Raw genomic sequence first — 24,299 nt, 5'->3', positions numbered from 1 at the left:
GTATTATATTTGATGCAGCTTTTAAAAGCTCCAAAAGAAAAGGTTAATTTTCAGTGGATAAAAAATATACAATTAAATTCCCCACATGACAAAAAGTGCTATAAATTATACCAAATAAACTTGAGGCTATCGTGGAAAAACTGTTAAAATTTCAAAACTTCAATGTTCAATGACAATATAAATGTCTGCCACATAATACCAAATAAATATATCAGAAAATATAAAAATATGGTCACCTTAGCATTAGTATTTAAATGATTTGAAAACTTAAAGCTTCATTTGATTTAGAAAAACAAAAGCCAACGGTAATTTTAAGCTATTTAAAAGTTTGTCAACTTCTACGACGACCATCGACTCATTCTCATTACCTGAAATACGCCCAGAATAAATAAAATACATTGTCTTCAAGAAGTACTTTTATTTCACATTAAAGATCTCATTTGGTTTTTGTTTCTGTTTATTTTTTGTTTTTCTTTCACTTGTCTTCTTATTCGTATATATATATACTTTTAAATATTCCATTTCTGCACCTTCATCATATAATAATTTTCTAGTTCTTATAAAAAAAAACTTATGCACACAATTGAACTAAAAGTACACAGATTTTCAAGTAGAATAAATTGAACTTTAAAAAAATACTAAAAATAAATACGTAAATTATTGAGAACATTTACGAAACTAAAGTTAAGTGTGCTAAACTAAACTATTTCTAGTTTTTAACAAATTCTAGTAATTTCAGCTCGAATCTTTCAGTTTGCGAATTGATTGAACATAAATGAGAGGAAATTGAGAATTTATATGAATATTTTGCAGTTGTAATTGAAGCTAAGGCAAATCAAATGCGTAAATTCAAATGTTCAAAACAATCGCTCAATTTCTCTACAAAAATTAATAGTTTTTTTTTTTTCAATTTACTTTAGATATTTTTTTCACTCAATTCACATCAATTTTCTTATTTATTTTCCTTTCTTTTGTTTTGTTCCGTTTCCATTGAAGTTTTACATCAAAAATTGTATTCATATATATATGTATTTAAATACATATATATGTATGTATATATATATTTGTTTTTTTTTATTTTTTTATTTTAATGCCCAAGTATTTTGCATTATGACAAAAAAAATGATGCTTGCATTTTTGTTTTGCATTTCTTTATATATGTATTGTATATATAAACACTTATAAGAAGTTCTCTTGTGTTTGTAGGAGTGGGTTTTAATATGTATATGTATAGAGTCTATGCAAGAGAAACACACACACGTGGATGTGTGTGTATATAGTTTCTCTACTCTTGGTTACTTTGTGTGTGTGTGTGTGTGTGTGTGTGTGTGTATTTCTTACCGTTAGCCATAAATAGTAGTTGTTTGTGTGTGTGAAAACGTGCAGCAAAAAGTCTAAAACGTAAATATATAGCAAATTTGTGGTGCAGTGTACAAAAAAGTAACGGCAATCGTTTCGCTCGTGTTTGTGTGTGTGTGTGTCACTGTTTGTGTGTGAGTGCTGCATAACGTCGACATAGGTATTGGTATTGGTATTTATGTTTATTCTCTTGCTGTGTGAGTAGGAAATTACGTATGTATTCTTGTATGTATGTATTTATTTGGTATTTCTTTTTTTTTTTTCTTTGCTTTGCTTTAGTTTAAGCTGTTTTTGTTTAGTAGTTTACTATATTTATTTCCTTTTTCTATTTTCCGCGACTTTTTCGTTTTTATTTTTATTTTTTTCGTATTTGTATTTTGCATAATTTACACCAATTTAAGTTAAATATATATATATTTGCTTTTTTGTTTTGCTTTTTAGCTTTGCTTTATGTTTGCTGATTTCAAAAAGAAGAAGAATTATTTGTTAGTTTAAAGAACATACAGATTGCACACATTTATTTAACGACAAGATGACAAATATCATGATGTTTCATGTTTATTTAATAATTTGCTTTAATCGCAATATAATATTTTACTTTCTTTTTCTCTCTCTCTCAATATCTCTCTCTATCTATCTCTGCCATTAACTCTTTGTATTCCTCTCCTTCTGTCTGCCCTTTTGGATGGATATTTATTCATTTTTCTGCATTTTTTGCTACAAATTTCAAGTTTCTCAATTGAATCAACAATCGAGTTGCGCAAAAACAAAATAGACTTGAACTAAAAAAAATGAAAACAAACTCGCATTCAAAGCAAAATCAACTACGTCATTGTGCTGTCCAGTGCTGCCCATTTAGATGCAGCGACACAGCTTGACTAAATCTGCTAATGGAAGACCATTTCAATTAAATCCGACGCCTTCCACTAGTGCAGCACAGTTATTAATATTGTTTGCATTACGCTTTTTTGATCCGTAGTTCCTTTAAAAAAAAAAAACCAATTAAAAAATATAACTAAAACGCAGTAAACATATTAAAAAACTTTGTTTCTTGTATTCATTTTGTTGCTTTTTCGTTAATTTTCGTTCGGTTGCAGTGGTGGTTGTTGCCTGTGCTGTATATATATGTATATATATGTGTGTCGCGTGTCCCTGTGTGTTTGTGTCCGTGATAAGCTGCTAATTGGTTGCTGCACATGCTAAGCCAAGACACCAACAAGAGTGCAAAAACAATTGGGGCGAGATTGAGAAGATGAAAACAAAGAGAAAAAGGGAAAAACGACAAATGGCAAATGGAAAACAAGAAAACAACAAAAGAACATAAAAGAAAACAAATTAAACATGTATATATGTATGTGTTTTTTTCTCTATTTGCTCATCATTACCTCCTTTTTTTTTTGTTTTTTTTTTTTTTTTTTTGTATTGTATGTTACATTCTTTCATACTATAAACAATTACAATTAAGCAATATTTGCTGCAATGTTTGTGTAAAATACCAAACAAAATAAGAATACCAATAGAAGGAAAACAATAGCAGTTGTTAAATATATGTATATCATAAATGTTATAAATGTAACTTAAATGGTACGCGGAATAAGGAGGATTCGGGATGTGGACGCTTAAGGAAATTCTGACCAGATATTAGCATGGGAACTAATAAAACAGCTTTGTTGGTCCAAACGGTTGCTTAAGTCGATTCATACAATGGTAATGCCTAGCAGTTGTATAAGTATGTGTGTGTGTATGTGTGTGGGTACATGTACTTTTGTGTGTAGGTGTGTGTAAATGTGCCTATTGTATTATTTAGCTTCTACGACTTTGGGCGGCCTTTTACGAAAAGCTGTACAGGATGCGGTAGTTACTGCAACAGCAAATCCTTCTTCAATTCATGTCTGTCGGTGGAGACGGCGGAGTTGGCGGCGAAGTTGACGATGCTGCTGCTTCAGCTGCTGTTGCTGATGTTGACAATTGTTGTTGCTGTTGTTGCTGCTGCTGCTGCTGCTCCTCATATTCCAAGTCAGCACGCAAGCAGCTGCTGCAGCTGGTTGCATCGCTGTCCTCCACTATGGTGTCGTCGTCGTCATCATCGCCATCATCATCAGAATCGTCATCATCATCATCATCATCCTCATATGCAAGCTGCTGCTGTTGCTGTACGAGCTGCTGCTGCTCATAGACATACGCAGCACATTGCTGTGCAGCGCCATCTATTGGCATAGCCAGCTCGTCCAGGTCCAACTCCATGTCTTCATATGCTTCTGCTGTCTGTTGCTGTTGTTGATAATGATGTTGCTGCTGTTGCTGATGATGGTGGTGATATTGCTGTTGTTGCTGTTGCTGTTGCTGCTGTTGATATTGTTGTTGTTGCTGTTCCATTAACTCCACATCGCGATCAGCTGTTGTTGCTGTTGATGTTGTTCTTGTTGTAGTTGTAGTTGTTGTTGTTGTTGTTGCTGTCGCCTCCTCCTCCAGCTCATCCCCCTGGCCCTCCTCCAGTTCCACTTCCATCTGCACATCTATTTGCTGTCCCTGTTGCTGCTGCTGCTGCTGCAGCTGTTGTTGTTGTGCTGCTGCTGCAGTAGCAGTAGCAGCAGTAGCAGCAGCAGCAGCAGCAGTTGCTGCTACATCTAAATGTTGTTGTTGTCGCTGCTGCTGCTGCTGCTGTTGCTCCTCCAGCCTCCTGACCACCACTTCATCCGACTCGACAATACTTTAACCGCTCTTAAACAATAAAATGGCCACCTGGCCCAAATAGAAATATATGAAATGGCGCGTCTCGTGTGTCACATACGATCCAAAATTGCGGCCGACAATGCAATGCCATGTTGGATTGTATTTCTTGTCGAATTCCTTCTTGATATAAGCCGCAATATCCTGCAACAGAGAAAGAGAGAGAAAGGGAGAGTGAGAGACTTGTTAACGGTTTTTCGAATTAGCGACAACGAAACGGAAACTCAATAAAACAACCTCAGGCCGCCAGCAACAAGACCAACAAACCCACAAACTTCCAGCCCACGCGCCTAGCCAAGCCTTCATTTGTGACCTCAAAAACTGATTGAGTGTGGGGCGCGGTTGGGCTTGGGGCTTGGGGTTTGGGGCTGGCAAAAAGTTTTATGTGCTAATGAGTTAGTTATGACGCTTGTTGCTGTTGCTGCTGCTGCCGTTGTTGTTGTTGTTGTTCTTGCTGCTTGGACTTGTTGTAAAATAATAAAAGAAAGTGTAGCATAATCAGCAGCGCAAGGTTTAGGCAGCACTGTGTCACACGCACACCACTACTACTACCACTACAACTGTTTTATGTAGTTTCGTATGCAGCGCTCGCATTGGCAAATGCCAAAGGTCAATGCCAGTCGCTTTTAATGGGCTAAAGCCAGGGTTATGCAAACAGACATCGACGCCGCCGTCGCACACACACACAGACATATCAAATAGACAATAGAAAAGCGAGACAGACAGACAGGGAGACGGACAGACGGACTGATAGGCAAACACATAAGACATACGCCATGCGGAAGCAAAGCAAAACATTTGACGGCATTTAAGGCCAAGAAACTTTAGACTTAGCCAAATAGTTTAAGCCACAATCTTTCGACTTGAATGAAATGAGTTTATTTTGCAAATAATTTAATAATGATACAGTAGAATCCAGTTATAACGATAGCGAAACAAAATTATGATTCCTAGACAAAGTTAAATGAGTTAACTTATAATGTTTATAGATCCCTTGAACGTCGCTATAACCGGATTCCAGTCTAGCATTAAAAAACAATTAATACAATTTACATATATTATCTAGTAATTTACTATAGTCTACTCAAGATCTCAGTCGAGTACAGTACAGCCTGCCTCAAAAATATATTCTCAGCTTTGAGCCGAAATTTATTCAATTATCATTTTCAATAATTTTTAACAATTTAAATAATAGTTTTGTTAACTAATCGAAAATATAAGAAGAATGCATTGTATGCATTAACAGTGCTTAGCCTCATTCTAGTACAGTATAACCTGCCTAATGCGAATAAACGCTTAACAGAGGAACATGTTTAATTTATTAATTAATTAAAAAAAGGAAAAAATCTTCATATCACTGCAAATAAATATTTGTCAGAATTTGTCAGAAAATTCTTGACGGCATTAAATGTCAAGGAACGTTAGCCAAAAAGTGTGGGCCTACTTTTTGACGGCTTAAATTAAATTAGTTAATATTTATTAACAATTAATATTTATTAACAATTAACAAATATTCCTAGATATTTTAATACAGCAGAGAGCATTGTCGATATAGAGACAGTGCTCTTGTCTAATACAGTAAGAACTGCCTACTACAAATAATCGCCTCAACTCAACCAGTCCACTTATATTAGCCAGCACTGTAAAGCAAGGCAACTCAATGAGAATTTAAAAATCATTAAAACACTCCAAAATGTTGTCCAAAAAATGAAATGAGAGAGAACTAGAGGTAGCTAAAAGGGGGTTAGCACAAGGGAAGGTAGATAACAAGTGGTAGGGGTGGGTAGCTACTCAACCACTGTGCAGCAGATAGGAAATTGCCAAACTTGAGCAGAAATGCGTGCTAAGCCATAAACTTAACCCAGTGACCTCAAAGGCAAACAAACAGTGGGAAAAGCTTTTGCGACAATGCACTATGGGGAAAAATCCAAATTATCGGGTATTAATTAATAACTTGAAAACTAAGCCAGATTTTTTGATCCGGTTTTTGTATTATTAATATGTATACCATCAGAAATATATTTTAGAAAAATGGGCGTGTCACCGCCCACCCAAAAAAAATTATTTAAAATTTTGTATTAAAAAATTTATTTTTTTAAAAGAATTTTGCTTGTTTATACTTTAAAATAATAATTTTAATTGAAAACAGTCGAACTTTCATAAAATCGATATTAGTTTTCTTCAGTTTCGAGTTCCAGATCAGCCAGAAATATTTATCCGCTGAAAAAATTAGGGTTCTTCAACTGATTTAATTGTGCCTTCAACTTTACATAATACAAGACGTACAACTTCATTAGACAGCGACCTTTATGCTTTGAAACTCGTTTCTAAAGATTTGCTGAAGAAATAATCTGATCAGATGTATCCATTGCTCTATCAACCATCAGCGAAATTATGGATTCTGCTATCCTTCTATGCGTGATGAAATTAGTCTGATTTATAGACCTGGTTGTGCAAATTAAAAGCTGCCTTGCCAAAAATGCCTACAGGATGAACAGTATTTTCCATAATTTGCCTCAAATGAACAATTATTTTATAAACATTTGCTGTCATAGGCAGTCATTCATAGTTCTCAGCTAGTTTTTGTTCCTGCTGCATTTCTTTCATTTGGCATTTATATTTTGGCAAAAAAGCGGCTTTTGCTTTTTTAATATCATTAATAAGTTGAATCAATATTAGTCTTATTTAGTTTCGCCTTAAAAAAAAATCTAAATTACTATTTCTTGGTTATAGTTGCCTTTTTCATTGAGCCAAATATCACACAGGTCAGCTCATAGTCACCTGCTAAAAATTGATTTGTGCCGGTTGTGCGCAAAAGTGCACATTGAGACAAAGGCACTAAGATCCCAATTGATTACTCTATAACATGCAATTGGAATTATACTTATGCGCCCTTGTGGCTGTTTTATATGTCTTTGCAAAGTTTAATTTTATTTACAATTAATTTCAATGGCACATTTTTTTTATTTAAAAAACTAACAACAAGTCCGATTTTGAGCTTCAACGCCAAATCGGACAAAAGAAAACTTTAATAAAAAAATAAGAGAAAAACTTAATATTTAATATTTTGTTGCAAAAACCTTGTTTGCGACAACAGCCTGCAAGCGATTGGGAACTGATTTGACCAACTTTTTGCAGATCTCTGGCTCTATGGAGTCCCAAGCTGCAAGTAATCCCATTTTCATTGGTCCAGATTGTTATATACGGTTTGGTAAACTTTCCTCGCCAAAATTCCCACAGATTTTCTATTACGTTTATATCCGGGCTCTGGGCAGGCGTTTGGATCAATTTGGGACAATTATGGATTAGCCAGAGCCTAGCTAGCATTTGAAGGTGCTTGGGGTCGTTTGTCTTGATAGAAAGCAAAGTCTTCAAGTATCCCCAATTCTCCGCACTCTGCTTACATTTTTTTTTTCAAAATATCAAGGTAGCCAAATTTATCAAACATCAATTGGTTTTTAAGCCAACGCATAGTAGTAGAAGCCCTAAAAATTCATATGCTTTTAAATTCTCAAAAATAATGTCTGGTCATTGAATAACGATGATTTGAAAATCGGCTACCACAAATTGTAAGCTGAAGGCAAATGCTTTTCGAAGATAACAGCTGACTTTAACAGCTGTTAGGCTTAACAGTGGACTGTTATTCAATATTTTGAGTACAGTACCTTAAAGTTTGGAGTTTTATTAAGATGTTAACATAAAAAAATTATAAATTTTCATACTTCGCAAAAATGACTAAATACCCGAAAAACGGCAAAATTCCCCATAGTGCAATGGTGACAGTTACACATTCACACATATACACGCACACACACACACATGTACACAAGCAGCAACCCCTAGCCAGCCAGCAAATGCCACGATCGCTTTGTCAAGGTATTGCCAAGTTTTCTTTTGGCTTCGCTTCTTATTGTTTCGTGTCAGACGACAATAATGCGTTGACTGTTTAATATCCCCACGTTTATTCATTCAATTCGGCTCAATAGATGACACGGGTATGGGGTGGTTGGGGGGCAGCGGTTTGGCTCTATCGAGGGAGCCCGCTCCAACTGCAACGATTTGGCATTTTGTTTTGGCAACGCCAAACAAAAAAAAAAAAAAAGAAAACAAAAATTATAAAAAAAATGGAACCTTTATTTACACACATGCAACACAGCCACTAAACCCACCTGCAGCTCGAGCTAACTGTTAGTTAACCAAACTTTATAGACAAACTTAATAATTTAGCCAGGGCAAGAGACTCTATCATTAGTCACTTATAGATGACTTGAGTTTTTTTTCTATTTTGGTCTAGAGACATTTCCATAATTCTCTATAATGTGTCTGAATTGTTATAGTTATTCACTCAATGAATGAGTGAATAGACGAATGAATGAATAGATGAACAAATGTGTGAATTGCTAATTAATGCATTCATAATAAAGCTCTTAGTTTTTTTAGTTCATATATTATTATCAAACATAATATATATGATTTATTATCGTAATTTTTTTTTATTTATTACATTATTTTCTATTATTTTTGACTGCTAATAAATAATGAAGAATTATAAATAATTGATGGCTAATAGAATGTATTTTGGATATTATTTATAAGTTCAGTTTTATTACATTATTTTCTATTATTTTTGACTGCTAATAAATAATGAAGAATTATAAATAATTGATGGCTAATAGAATGTATTTTGGATATTATTTATAAGTTCAGTTTTATTAGATTATATATTAATGAAAAAATATTATAATACACAAATTTATATAATCATTTTATTTTTCCTTTTTTAATTTAATTTTATTTTTCATTTATTTTATTTCTCCTTTATTTTATTTTAGTTTATTTTATTTTTTTCCCCTTATTTTATTTTATTTTTCTTTTCCTTTATTTTATTTTTCCTTTATTTTTTTTTTTTTTTTTTTTTTTTTTTTTTTGGTTGGTTCTTTCTTTTATTTTTATAATTTAATTTTTTCTTTATTTTATCTTATTTTTATAATTTTTTTTTTTTTTTTTTTTTTTTGTAGGGTTTATGAATATTGAGGAATTAAGATTAATGGAATGGATTCCTGGCTATTTCTAAAATTTTAGTTTCATTGTTTTATATATTAGTGTAAAACATAATATACATATTAGATTTAACACTTTTTTGTATTATTTATTTCATATTTAATTTTTTTATTGTCTTCTTCAACATTAGATTATATAATATATAATATAATATTCAGCTAATAATATCATTAGAATTTTACATTATATTATTCATTATTCATCATTAGCCTATATCTCATAATATCATATAATATTCATTATTCAATTTATATATTATTCATCATTCATCACTATCATGTACTTCATTTAAATTGTATTTTAATTTTAATTGCATAAATTGTTAATATACAGTTAATTCAAGAGCTTTTTAGCTACATACATATATAATCATTGCACTCCACATTCACGCATATAAAAAGTTCTATAAAAAATAGTCCAAAACCACAATTCAATTTACTTCATATTGAAATAATTTGCGTATTTCATTAGTTGACTTAACGAAGTGGTTTTTTTTTTTTTAATTAATACATATGTATGTATATGTGTGTGTTTATATGGGAAAATGAATAAAATTCCACTTAAATCCTTAAATACGCTCGACTTATAGCCCCATATTACTATCAATACATTTATCTGCAGCGGCTAATTTCCCAGCTCTGCCCCACAAAATGCGCCACAATTTTTATTTGCAATTCAATCTGAATTTTGGGGAGTTGGATGGGGAATGGGCGGCTGTCAGATACTGTGTAATTGCCTGCCCAAATCATGTACTCTATATGTCAGAAGTGCGGAATGTCGACATGCCCGACATGGCCGTGGGGCGGGGAGGGCCAGGGGGATGGCAGAGCGGAGGGGCTGCGGGTATGGCGGGAACGATAGGCAGCCAGGCAGGCAGGAACTAAGGAAGACTGACTTGACGGATATATTTGGCCGCATATTGATTAAACATTTGGCCACGCAAAATGCCTTTTTTTTCTGTTTTTCTTTCTTTCTTGTTTTTCTCTTCTCTCTTCTATATACAAACACGAAATCAAGCAGCAACAATAATAATAAATGAATTTCCAAAACAAAAACAAATATAAATTGAAGCTGAACTAATTACATTTATTTTTAAAATTAAAAACCAAAAAAAAAAAAATGAGAAAAAAAAAATGAGAAAAAAAAAATAGAAAACGCAAACGATGCGGGAAAATTGATTTAATTTGGGCTTAGAGTGCGCGCTTTGGTTTTTGCTGGTTTATTTGGTTTGTTAGCCTCTTGTTTGGCTTATTTTTGGGATTTTGTCTTTAAATCGCTGCCAGAGCCAAGGCAAAGCAAAGCAAAGCAAACACACACACACACACCGATACATAGGCATACTGCCTTTTGGTAGATACAACTTAAGCCGCTCGAAAGGTTAAGCGCCCCTAAAAATATATATATATACAAGTATAGTATATATATATAGTATATATAAAACACATAATTTGCTTTGCTCCTCTGCTGTGTGTGTGTGTGTGTGTATATATATCCAGTGCGTGTCTCTGTGTGTGTGTGTGTGTGTGTGTGTGCCAATTTAACCCTTGTGTATTGGTGTGCTAGTTGCGTATCTATTGGATACCAGAGCTTATTGCTTTTTATGTTTTTTTTTTCGTACTTTGTTGCCTGCTTTTTTGTTCGAAAAGCAAAGGAAAATGCATTTTGCTTAATGAAAACTCTCCATTATGTATGACTGTGTGTGCCACTCTCTGTGTGTATGTGTATGTGTGTGTGCTAGTGTGTATTTCATAGCTTACTTTTCAGCAACTAGAGTTTTTGCTCACAATTTGCACACAAATTTGCAGCGCAACTCGAAATATTTCGAACAAACTCGCTTCATAATAATTAATTTGAATTAAATTCACACTGAAAGCCTCTAACTACAATGGAAAGCAGATTTGAAACTCTGCTAATTGCAAAATGTTGGCAAATTATGTTTTCGGGCGAAATGTCAGCACAAATTGAAATCCAAATTGAAATTGAACAATCGCCATTGGAGTTCATTTGCAGAGATTTAATAGAAATATGCTTGGGATTTAATGCAATTGCATTGAATTTAGTTTTACTGAAAGTAAATCCCAGTTTATCTCAGACTTACGGCAGCTTAAATCCCATTGAGTTCTATTTAAATTCTAGTTGTATTTGCTCTTACTTTGATATACATGTGTGAGCATATTTTTATTGCATTGCAAATAGACTTGGATCTCTCAGATACAATTTACTATCTCTTAGCTCAATGTTTAGATACCTTAAATATTATACTTTTGTCTAAAATGCGAGCTGAAGGGCTCTGTAGATAGATAGATATATGATGCTATTCTATTTAAGTTAATTTTAATTTTATGTTAACTCTGACTTCTAAATAAATAGAAATAAAAATGAAATAAAAATATAATAAATAATATTAAATTGAATTACATTTAAAAAAAATCAATGTTTTGAAAACTATTTGTAACATATAGTTTTTTTTTACTATAATTATTTATTTTTATTTATTTTTATTTTTATTTATTTTTATTTTTATTTATTTTTATTATTATTTATTTTTCTTTTTAATTTTATTTATTTTTCTTTTTCTTTTTATTTATTTTTCTTTTTCTTTTTATTTATTTTTCTTTTTATTTTTATTTATTTTTATTTTTATTTATTTTTATTTTTATTTTATTGCCATGTTTAGCGTTTTATATATATTTTTAATTTACAATTTTATGACATAAACAACCCAGGAAAAAGATTAGTTGCTCACACATGATACTACTATATACTAGCATATACTCCTATATATACTATATCGATACTTCTACTACTTTATATACCACAATATATGTATATACTACTATTTCTACTTCTACACAGTCTGTATATACTACTACTATGCACGTTTGCATGCTATTCTGCCTATATTTGCTGTATGGATGTGTAGATTTGAGGGATTGCTGCGAAATCCAATCACAAACGTATTCAGATATTGCCACATCGGACATCACTTGGACGGACAGCAAACTGTCGCTCGCACGTCATAAGGATCTCAATTTGCATACAGTTGAAGGGGCAGGAGGGCAAGATGGCACACAAGCAGATAAAGCCTAAGATGGCTGAGATTGCCGCAGCCTGATGCCGCAGGAGCTTTACGCCCTGCCCGACCTGAACGACAAGGTTTTGCCAAGAGCATTGTACCTCAGTAAGGCTATCTTGATATGCAATCCTCATGCTGCACAAAGGGTTTTTAAATTACCCATCAATGTGCTGTTAACGTAGTTAATTATGATGTACAGATTAGACATTTATTAACAAATATATATACATATATGTACTACTACAACATATTAATGAACAACTTATTTATAAGAATAACTCTCTCTCTCTCTCTATATATATATATATATATATATATATATATATATATATATATATGTATATACATTCGAGTCTCGATAATTCGTACCCCGCTAAATCGAAAACCTCTATAATTCGTGAAAAATTCGGTTCCCTTGCCATTACGAATGATCGTAACTCGACTGTATATACATTTGCATATATTATAAATTACATTATATACCTTATTCACTTTTTTTGGCCTCCTAAGCTAATGTTGAGCTTAAAGCTTGTTGAATCTAATACGGCTTTAATGCAAATACAGACACACACGCACACACACCCACACACATACACGCGCTGCACGCACATATTCACCCACACACGCACATGTATCTCACAGTATTCATAATGACACTATTATTAATATTATCAGACAATAAGAACAACAAACTGACAACAACAACAACAACAGCAACAACAAAGCAAAGCCAATCAATCCCACTTTTTGTGCGCACACACACACACACACTTTGCTTTATGTCTTTTATATGTATTTGAATTACTGTCTGCCACTGTGTGCGTGCGCTGTGTGTGTGTATGTATATGGGTTTTTCATGGCATATATTTTATTTATAGCAACGAGGGGCAGGCGGCAGTGGGCCAATGCATGGGCAATTGGGGCGTGGTAGCTATGCGTGCGCCTCTGCACTAACACAGGCAGACAGGCAAACACACACACACACACACACACACACACACACACAGAGACGCAGCCACACACTCTGTCAACTTTGTAAGCGGCAGTGAAAAATTTGTAGCATACTTTCCGGCAGCGGCGCGAGCGTTTCAATGATGTTTTTTCTTGTTTCTATATATTTTTTTCCTTTTAACTACTCAATTAGCAAACGACGCGTACCCACATTTATGCCCCCCCGCTGAGCAGAGAGAGAGAGGGACAGAGAGAGAGATAACACCCTCGCTCATTTGCCGTGATTTTCTCTCGGTGTCTTTCTCGCATTTTGCTGTGCTCTCTCAAGGCCTCACCTTGGCACCTGCCATTGGCATTGACAGAGGCTCTGACACCCATAGCTCCGCTACGGACAGCCAACTGACCAGAGCCGACTGGACGGGGGTGGGAAGGGAAGGGCATTGGGGAAGCATCGATAGATGCCCCAGTGGCTGCCTTTAGCGCGCGTCTATTGATTATTTCCATTGCTTCGTTTTAGCTGTTATTATTATTCTATTGCTTGTTGACATTGCGCCGCTGTTGCTAGCCGTCCATCCATCTGTCCGCCAGCCCATCCGGCTCAGGCTTATATTAAGTCCTGCCCTTGGCCACGGCCAACAACGCCAGACCCCGCCGATGGCCAGCTGAAACAGTCGACCTCAATGTCGGCCATTTAATGCCGTTCGCGTAATCAGTTTACTGCAAATCACGTCAAAGGACATTGCATCGCCTCGACTTACATTCAATTTCAATTTCAAATTCTACTCTTTTCTCTTCTCCTACACCCACCCCCCCCCCCCCCCCCCTCCACACTCACTCTTTCTTTCTGCTTCCTCTCCCACACAATTAAATCAATTTCCTTTTGCATTGTTATTAGCAGTCTATCAGGTTGCCAACATGTTCAATTTCCCCTGCCTTTGGCCCCGTTTGGGTACATCAGAATATTTATAAGCATGCGGGAAAGCGAAATCCTGTACAGGATATATAGACACGCCGGAGGAGCTGACGTGGAGCTAGACCTCTGAAGCCTCAGCTAACTGAAAATAATTTCCTAGCTCGATATGCAGATAATATGGGGAATATCAACCAGAGTTAGGTAAGACTTACCCTAGACTTAACCCACTCAGCAAGATAGTAAACTCTATTCAGAGTATTTGACTATCGTTAGACTAGCCAGCCAGCTCATCTCAATAGACCCTCTGACTGTAGTCAAAGGTTGGACTGATTGTTGAAGGCCCAGTCAGTCTCACCAGTTACAGGTGAGACGGAAACCGATGCTACCGGTGCACAGTGACTGGAATTGCTGTGCCGATGGATGACATACTCGTTGGGACATGGGATCTCCGGTAAATCAAAGGATTTTTTGTGCAGTCGGCAAAAGTGGCAGAATGAGAAATTGCGAGAGATTGACAGCGAAAAATATGTTCAACTAGAGCAGTGACTGAGTGGAAAATCGTCTCATCTCCTTCCCGTTCTATTTCCACTTCTACTTCTGCTCCTATCTCTACCAACCCAACCTCTCTCATCTACATCCACCTCCACTACACTACTACATCTGTACCTCTACCTCTACCTCTACCTCTACCTCTACCTCTACCTCTACCCCTACCTCTACCTCTACCTCTACCTCTACCTCTACCCCTACCTCTACCTCTACCTCTACCTCTACCTCTACCTCTACCTCTACCTCTACCTCTACTTCTACTTCTACCACACCCTCCCTCTCTTACTCTCTTTCTAGTCATGGCTACCTCTACCACCCCCTCCCACCATCTCTCACTCACTCTTTAGTCATGGCTACTTTCAATAGGTATCCAAATAGGATGGAAAAAAAAAAAACAAACGCATCCAGCTGCGTTTACCGGTAAAATACAATTGACAAAGTACAACTTTCGTCTATTGTGAATGGCGGACCGAGACATGGCGGAAACTGTCGCTGACTATAGGAGAGCAAGTATGCAAGAGCAAAGATGCTTGGGAAAAAGTCGGTGACTTTGCAGAAAAGCTTTCACAGCGGGAAAGACGAGACGTCCCCTGCAGCACTCGAGGGCAATGCACAGGCTGGAGCTCAACGAAGGCGGCTGCACGTCGAAGGCGCTTGCAAGTTGGAATGCAGCCTCAGGTAGATAAAGTTTATGCATTGGTCTGTTAGCAGCTAATACAGTGCGAATCACTATCGCTGCTGTAAACAAGATGGGGTTTGTATTTCCAAAAGGCAATGTTACTTCATCTTGCTCATCTGGGAAATTCGAGTAGGAGCCCTTTTAGCACCTAGTCTCCACAATCGATCCAGTGAACTAATATAGTCGAGTCTCGAGAATTTGTACCCCGATAAGAAAAGAAATACTATTCCCTATTCTAATTTGTTCTCGATAACTATCGATAATTTGAATTTTGCAAATCGAAAAAAACTGATCCCCTTGCCATTTCGAATTATCGGGACTCCACTGTATGTGCAACACTCTCCGATGAATTATTAGAGTTTTCAAGACCTCCAAGTATTTTTTAATTACATCCAACTTACTCTACTCACTGCTAAAAGCTAACGGAATTTTCGCAATAAATTTCTTCTAGCTAGTCGGCGAATTGAATTGAATTGGATTGATTTCCAGTTCAAAGGAAAACACTCGCCATTCGCCTTTGACGTTCAGATATACATATATATGGACATCGGTGCAACTTGAAAATGAGAATGTCAAATGTAATAGAAGTCGCTGGGAGCTAAATTCAACAACACAAAGGCAGGGCTTTCTATCCCTCTCTCTCTCCTTCCTCCTCTCTGTGTGCATCGTCGGGGCCAGAAATCGCGACAAATATTCAATAAAAATGTCACGAGCAACACTCTTAAATTGGCTAAATCTACGTTTATGGCACAAATACGCATATTATTAAAGAGAGGCTAACAGCAAGTGCAGCGCGAGGACGCCGTAAAGTTGACCCGCATCCGCCGGACGCTTGACTTTTATAGGCCACGTTTGCAGCCGAGATTCAATTTGCAGCAGGCCTATAATTTGATCAAGTAAATCGAGTTAAGATGTGAGCGCTGCATGCAGACAAATATGAAATGCGCTGTGTTGTTGTACTTTATGCTCTGTGATAGACTACACTCTATGCTATACATGTCTTATGCTGTCTATAAAGATGTATTGAATTATTCTGGGAATTGACTTAAAAGTCTGTTAAAAACAGAAAAAACTTGAGATATTTTATACTTTTTGCAGTATGAATTTGATTTTTCGTTATTTTAAACATATTTAGTCTGGTAAGCACGGGTATTTCCAAGTCGTTCACAGTCCTTCTTGTAAACGTGTATATATATTTCATTTAATTAGTGTTTCACGCATTCAACCCAACAATAGGCCAATTGACTAACAATAACTATTAATTAACCGCATAATTTGAGCTCTAGGTAACTCAATCCATTTACTCACACATTTACATAATTATATTGTTATCAACGAACTATTTGGCAGGTCCATGAGGTGGACGCGGCACGGTTATAATCATGTAAATGAACATGAATATGAAACTGTATTAAGTGCGCACTACGGAGGTTACATTGTTCATATATGTTTATAATATTATCTATACAATCATCTATATCTATATATACATCTATATAGGCAGTATAATAAAAAGATATATCTACATATGCAGTAAAAGCTTCATTAAAATCATGTTTTTATTTTTACTAAATAAATAAAATCTTAGCACCTGTTGTTCACCCTTATGTAGGTCAATTAACGGGGAAATATGAACTGATAAATGAAAAAACGTCAGAAAGCAAAGTAAACATTCTTCAAGTATTTTTGAGAGCCGTTTCATCTCATCTATATATATATATATATATATATATATATATATATTCTTCATCAATCTTAACTTACCTTCTCGATGTTGTACTTCTCGAGGGCCTGTGTCGCGCAGTCAACAGCATCCTGCTGCATCTCCTCGCTCATATCAGCATTCTTAATGACAGCTTTGCGATCAGACATCTTTATTTATGTTTTGTTTCGCTTGGGTTTTGTTTACTTTGAATATGGTCTTCTTTGCGTCTGTAATGAAAGAGAGAAAACAAATATTTGCATTCTGTGCATGCAAATATTTTTCGATATCTATTAGTTGTGCATACATTTTTTATTTGAGGGCAGCTATAGATACAGGTGGAATAGTACAATTCAATAAATTCTATGGTTCAGCAGGCAGGCGTAGGCACATATCACGCAACAGTGCCTGTCATTGTAATCAATTGCTTAATAAAGTAATGCACACACACACACACACACACAGGCACACGCACACGCATGCATGCATACACATGCAAACTCGGTCGACGCAGGCGCAATAGCTGCACAAATTTGCTGCATACTTTTGTGAGTGAGCGACAATGCGTAACGCTGGCAATTCAATTATGAGCAGCACCAGGCAGCAGGCACCAGCAACAATAGCACGAACAACAATAACAACAACAAATAGGCCTCCAACAAAACATTGCAAATCAAATATCAAAGAGAAGAGCTGAACTAAAGCCTCTGAACAGAGGCAACAAACGCAGCTGGGGCTGAACAAAACGCATATTAATAGGCAAAGAAGACAACAATCGCCCTCCTCCATACACCATTTGGTCGCTCACTCGCTCACTCACACGCTCACTCACTCACTGACTGACTGACTCACTCACTCACTCACTCGTGCGCCCATAGACCCACACCAACATCAATTAGCAATGAGCGAGAGGAGAGCCAAAAGCGCAACGAATGCTGTGTGAAAGAGTCGATGTAAAGCACGTACCGTGGCCTTGGCAACCAAAGCAGCACCAGGACGGACCAGCAGCAGCAGCAATAACAACAACAACTCTTCGCAGCTGCTGCAACCAAGGACAAAGCACGCAAAAGCGAGATGAAGCGAGATGGAACCAGCCAGAGAGCCAGAAGAGCGAAATGACATTGTGAGTACTGAATCAAATGCAACTGTAAATTGCATAGACTATGCTGTTGTTGTTGCTGCTGTTGATGCTGCTACTGCTACTGGCGTTACTCCTACGGCTTTTGTTGTTGTAAATGCCGTTATTGTGGGTTATTAATAATGTTGTTGTTCCCTTCGCTTGTGCGCAGTTATTGTTCGGCTCGTTCCATTATACATTGAGGAGCTTATAAGCCTGATTTGCAACGGTAAGGCCATGTTAACAGGAACTCAACTGCACTTAGCAAATATACATTAAAAGCATAGCAAACTGTCATCGATTTGAGCTTACGATAGATGGAACAGATGGGAGCGTGTCGTGATTCCATTACCAGGAATTAATTCATTTACAGTTCGTTAAAATAGAGAGTATAGGGAGGGAGGCATTGATGAGTATGGAGCATTATTTTAAATGATTGTAATTTAATTAAATGATTTTTTGAATAATAAAACTTTACCTTAAATAGGCCTTTAAAAAATACACATTTCTGTTATTATTATTCTTACTTATAAAAAATACAAAACAAAATATAAAAAAAAAATAAAAAAATAAAAAAAAAACATATTTCCTCTTATCAAGAACTCAACTATCCCATTTTAAAGTTTCGACAGATGCACGGGCAAACCCAATATACCCTTTCCCACTTTCGGAACACAATATAAAAGCAAAAATATCCTCTCTTTTCAAGTGTAGAGAAAGCTGCTCCAGAAGCTCGCACAGATTATTATAGATTCACGGTATCTGTTTCTTTGCATATATTCAGGTGTATGCGACTGTGTGTGTGGGTCTATGTGTGAGGAACTTTGTACGTCTTTCATGTTTGCTATTCCAGGTGATATGAATGAAATGAAAATTCACTGGAATATCTGAAATCTGTAATTGTCCTCAATTAGTTTTTTTATTATGCTAGAGAAACGCGCATTATTTCAGGTCTATCAAACCGTTTATGCATAATAAATGGCTTAGGCATAGCTATATGAGTATGTGTGTGTGTTTTGATTCGGACTTGAAAGGAATATATTCATATATCGATTTTCTTGCAGTTATGGAAATTGTAGAATTAGATGGATGGATCGAGATTTGTGTATATAGATATGCAAATATCTAATGATTGCAATTAGATGGACCAATATAAGGATACACAAGAGGATTTCTGATAACTGAAAAAATGACTAAAAACTCATAGAATATAATGATATAATGGAACGAAATGGAGATGTATATAAGAATTTTTGATTATTGCTTTAACTGAAGAAAAAACCTTAAATAAATTCTGTAAAAATGAAGAGCTAAAAAGAGCTTAAAAATATATATGTATATAAGCATTCCTGGTCAAATTGCAAACGAACTTAAACAATGCAAAAATAAATAAATAGACACCTCATTAAAAAGAAAACGAGACAGATGGACATACTGTATAGACATTCCTGATAAATGCAATAGAAATTTGCACTTTAACTAGAAAAAAAAAATAAATAAAAAATTTAGATATGGAAAGAAATTGAAATAAATATAATTCAAAACTCTAAATTTAACTAGAAAATAACTTAAGGAACTCTTTGAAAACTCTGTTAAAATTCAAATTGAAGCTTTTACAAAATAAAAGAAAACCTCTAAATATTATAGAGATTTATTTAGATATTATTACCCCTAGTTTTAAGATAAAAAATTCCAGAATATCTGAGAGCACTCGATTTAATCTACCAAATATCTTTTTAGTCATACCATCATCTCATGCCTGGAGTACCAGGCACCAGCTCTACCTACACAAAAACCAATTCTAAATTCTCAGCTCTTGCACAAGCTGACACATTTTCGCGGCTGTGCCTGGACTAAGGGCTTGCTATTTGGATTAACAAAGCATAAAACCATTCGCTAGTCAAACCTTATGGATAAACGGGGAAAACAGCTGTAAAAAAAAGTGTTCCTAGTTAAATACGAAAAGGGAAATGTCAAATAATAACAGCGGAAATGTTTTTAATAGTTTGCTGACTAACGAGAAATAACTGACTCATTGGCAAGGCGAACACTGGACAGTGGGTAGAGTGGGTGGACTTGGTGAAGTGGGTGGCTTGGGCGGCTACTGGGCCAGCCGCAAAATGTGAAGAATGGACTCAGTCACACCCACAAAGCTGCACGCCCACACACCCACATAGAAAAGAGGAAAATTTGCACTCAATAGCAGGCAATGGGCGGTGGGCGATGTGAGGTAGGCGGGGCCCTGGCTGATAACCCCATCTCGCTATAATGCATTCATGGAAATTCATTTAAGTGCAAAGAGGATGCAGCAGCAGCAGCTGACAGAAGGAAGCCAACAAAAGGCAGGAGGCAGAATTATGAGCATGCAACAATGCCACACGTCGAGCGACGCCAAATTAAACAGAATGAAAGAGATAGACAGATCGAGTGACAGAGAGACAGAGAGAGAGAGAGAGAGAGAGAGAGAGAGAGAGACGACAACGACGACGAGCAGAAAACTTTTGCTGATTAACTCAATTAGAAATGCATTGACAGTTGGACAAACGAAGACAGCTTGTTGATTACAGAGAGAACGGAGCGACAGCGAAACCTGATCTATAAATACACGCTCTGTGTGCGTGTGGGCGACTCTGTGCGTGTGTGTGTGTGTGTGTGTGTGTGTGCAATTGCATTCACTTGACAACTGTATGTATGTGTTGGTGTGTGTTGGTGTGTGTGTGTGTGTGTGTGTGTGTGTGTGTGTGTGTGTGAGCCCATAAACGTATGCTACAATTTACTGCGCTGCATTGAACTAACGCTGATTTCTGCTTTTTAATTAATGCGGACCTCAATAGGATCTTAAATGATGTACCGAAATATATGCATACATAAAATCAGGGGAATTTAAGAAAACTTTAAATTAATATTACATAACACATATGTACGTATTAAAGATAAGCAGTTGTTTATTATTACTATTACTTTGATTGCTAATTTTCTATTTTCTTTATATTAATAATTTATTTATATATTCATAATAATGAAAACTACATAATATTCTCGTTACAAACCATACTCAATACAATATCCCTCTCATCCCTATCAATATCCCTCGTTCTTCCATTCTCTATCTTTCTCTCTCGCTCTCTCTTACTGCTCCTGCTCAATTTTGCAATTTCAATTCAAAAGATCAAATTTCCATTAAATAACCCAGGACTGCATTAGACAGAGACAGAGCGCAGCATGTTTCCGTTACTCGCAAGCAACAGCTTCTAAGCTAACGTGTGTGTTTGAATTTGTATGTGTATGTGTGCGTGTATGCGTCTCTTACTCCCACGCCAATCAAGCTTGTGAAATTGGTTTGCATAGAAAGCTTTTAGTCTCATAATTACCTCTCAAGGCAGGCTCATAAATTAAGCGACAGATTAGGCAAGAAAAATAAATAAATAATTGAAATATACAAATCTGAAATAACAAATGACGTCAACTGTCTTAAACTACAGACAATAGAGTTTTGTATGCTAATCAAATTCAAAACGTCGTTAGATTGAATTCAAACAACGAATCAGATTTCCTATTTTGTTGCGCAGTGTAGAAGCATTGATCTAGCCAAAAAAAAAAAAAGAAAAACAAAACTGACAGAAGGGCAATATGAGAATCAGTTTATTTTAATTATTTTATTTATTTAGATTTTTTGATTTGATTTTCTGAACTGTTCGTGTTAACCATACAAGATCTAAAATTGCTGGCGCCATCTCTGGGCTCCGGCCGGGCAATTTGCCTACCCTCTCACGCTGTGGTACACACACAATCATGCATAAGTATGTCAATTTATTGCACAACTTCACTTAGAACTTTTCACAATTCACTCACCTTAGTTATTGTTGTAAAGTTGTCGTTGGTTTTGGGGAGTTGCGCGCGTGCCAAGACAAAAAGTTCCCTTTGTATTGTTTTTTTCGTCTTCCTCAAGCTTTTTTTTTTTTGGCGGCCTTGTGGCTAATTCAACAGCTGTCGACTAATTAAAGCTAAACTTTGAATAATCTTAGCTAAGAAAAAAAATTTCGCAAAAAAAATATCTGTCCTAACCAATCAAACGTAATGTACGTGTATGTGTAGGTATGTGTGCCTTTATTTGCATGTGTGGGTCTGTGTCGGTGTGTGTATTTATGTATGTGTATAATTTCCTTTTTGGCAATTTTGCACGCAATATAAATTTGGCACGCCGCGTTTTGCACTTTGGAATAGAACAAAAAAAATAATAACTTGAGCAGCACTAACAAAATGTCAAAAAAATATTCTTGGCACCCGAAAATTTGGAAAGCTGTTAATATGAATAAGTTGTGTTTACCGCTAAGCGCACTCGTCGTGACAAAATTCACAAAAAAAAATATTTCGAGCTGGAAACGCACTCAGTTGCGAACAGTTTGCTTGCTTGTCGTAAACTGTTTCAGCTAAGTCTGACAGCCGCCAACGGGGCCCAAATGCCTTCAGTGTAGGCGATATGCTCGAACCTGATTGGCTATGATACGGCGGCGTCTGCCAGGCGGCTTCTGGCAGGCCGCTTCTGGCAACAGTACTTACAGTTTTTTGTAACGAGTATCGAGTACTTTTCATGTAAATAGTTGTAATCATTTAGATGTTTGTGTTTGAAAGTGCATTTAATGTATTTGTAATATTATTTGTATCATAAAAATATGTGCAATATATTTTAATAATCTAAATTACACGCTAAAAATAGCTATTTTCCTTCAAGTAACCGTTACCCTTCAATGAGTAACGAACGAATATATTTATAAGCGACACCACTGGTGAATCAGACGCCAACAGAGTTGCATTTGTCGATAAAAAGTGGAAAGCGCGGTATTCAAAAAAAACCTAAATTTTGTAAAGAATAACTAATATATTTCCTTATTTGATAATATTTTATGCTAAATTCTTTTTTAGATATGCTCATAACTAGAAAAGTTTTGTCTCAACACATTCGTGATCAAATGCTGACAAAAATTAATATAAAAGTGAACGTTATTTGGAAATGAGGCTATTGTATAACACTGCCATTTAAAGCAGTGCTGAAAAGCGAATTTTAAAAATAATTAAATATCATTTGATAAACAATCTATTTAGTTAACTGGGAGCCATATTATTAATATCCAAATTTTCAAATAACTATTTAGTCCTATATTATTAAATTATTCATCATATTATGTAACCCCATCATACCATTCTTATTTAGGAAATGAAAAAGGTATTCAATCATTGGCATTCACACTCGCAATTCCACATACACATGCCCAAGCAATATCAATAATACAATAAAAAACGACACCAGTTTTAGGGTTGCTTGCGCTATCGGCTATCGCTTGCAAGTGTTGCCCTCTAGGCCGATTAAGCGGCCTAACTACCTCAGCGCAAAAAAAAAACGCATATTCAAATGACCGATTTTCCATTATTGCACCCGTCCGCCCAATTGTGCGATGTCTATATGTCGTATAAACATTAAATATTTATTTTTAAAACAAGTGCATCCTTAGCTGTTAGTATATTCAATACTATAGACATTTGTACATATCTACATATTGTTATACCTACCATATGTGCATGGCCTGACATTAAAATTGGAAATTTTCATTTGTTCCCTTTACAATGGCTGAAGCGAAAGCAACTTGATGACGAGCGGTAGTTGCGAGCTACAGCCATTACACGATATTTAAAGCATAGGTGCGAGCGGGACCACTACTGTTTCCTGCTCGCTGCTATTAGTGTCAGCTATAAGTACATACATAAGCTGCGACTGTGAGTGTGGGATAAAACCAGCAAAGCAACGACATGCAAGAGCATTGGAGCGCGCGCTGCCGATGACTAATATATTTCAGGGCTGCCAGATGGGTGCACAGATTGCGTTTATGCGGGGTGTGGCCGTTGGTTAGCAATTTTGTTTGATTTTTTGAATAAATCTACCTTGTATATATTTTAACAACTTACATATTTTCTCATAAAAAATTGTTTATTTTATTTATTTATTTATTTTTTTTAATATTAAAGATTTATCAAATGTTAAAAGTATGTAGACCCATGCATATGTATGCATATAGGATATTGTACATAATTTTTATTTAATATTTATTACGTTAATATACTTATGTATATGCATACATATGAGTGTATTTTCATCATCTGTGTGTA

General features: G+C 35.6%; 2 protein-coding genes across 2 annotated transcripts; both read right to left on the bottom strand.

Moving 5' to 3' along the window:
* Nucleotides 1-403: 403 nt before the first annotated feature.
* Nucleotides 404-3,867, bottom strand: LOC149267959 (uncharacterized). Its single transcript, XM_089475262.1, has one exon. It carries the CDS (start codon nucleotides 3,865-3,867, stop codon nucleotides 3,241-3,243), a length of 627 nt encoding a protein of 208 aa, XP_089331388.1. The 3' UTR covers nucleotides 404-3,240.
* On the bottom strand, nucleotides 404-22,625 carry ctp (cut up). Its single transcript, XM_018016234.2, has 3 exons — nucleotides 22,465-22,625; nucleotides 17,083-17,250; nucleotides 404-4,233 (listed from the first exon to the last, which is right to left on the bottom strand). Exons 2-3 carry the CDS (start codon nucleotides 17,188-17,190, stop codon nucleotides 4,072-4,074), a joined length of 270 nt encoding a protein of 89 aa, XP_017871723.1. The 5' UTR covers nucleotides 17,191-17,250; nucleotides 22,465-22,625; the 3' UTR covers nucleotides 404-4,071.
* Between the last annotated feature and the right edge of the window lie 1,674 nt (nucleotides 22,626-24,299).

This window comes from Drosophila arizonae, chromosome X (assembly GCF_054131065.1).
Source record: "Drosophila arizonae isolate 15081-1271.41 chromosome X, UAZ_ARI_1.0, whole genome shotgun sequence".
Classification (NCBI taxonomy): Eukaryota; Metazoa; Arthropoda; class Insecta; order Diptera; family Drosophilidae; genus Drosophila; species Drosophila arizonae.
This window is presented reverse-complemented; position numbering and strand designations above follow the sequence as displayed.

Excerpts from the sequence above, each read along its gene's own strand:
- LOC149267959 (XM_089475262.1), bottom strand. The coding sequence starts at position 3,867 with ATGGAAGTGGAACTGGAGGAGGGCCAGGGGGATGAGCTGGAGGAGGAG.
- ctp (XM_018016234.2), bottom strand. The coding sequence starts at position 17,190 with ATGTCTGATCGCAAAGCTGTCATTAAGAATGCTGATATGAGCGAGGAG. Across the intron at positions 4,234-17,082 it reads AGAAGTACAACATCGAGAAG|GATATTGCGGCTTATATCAA; the intron begins GTAAGTTAAGAT and ends TCTCTGTTGCAG.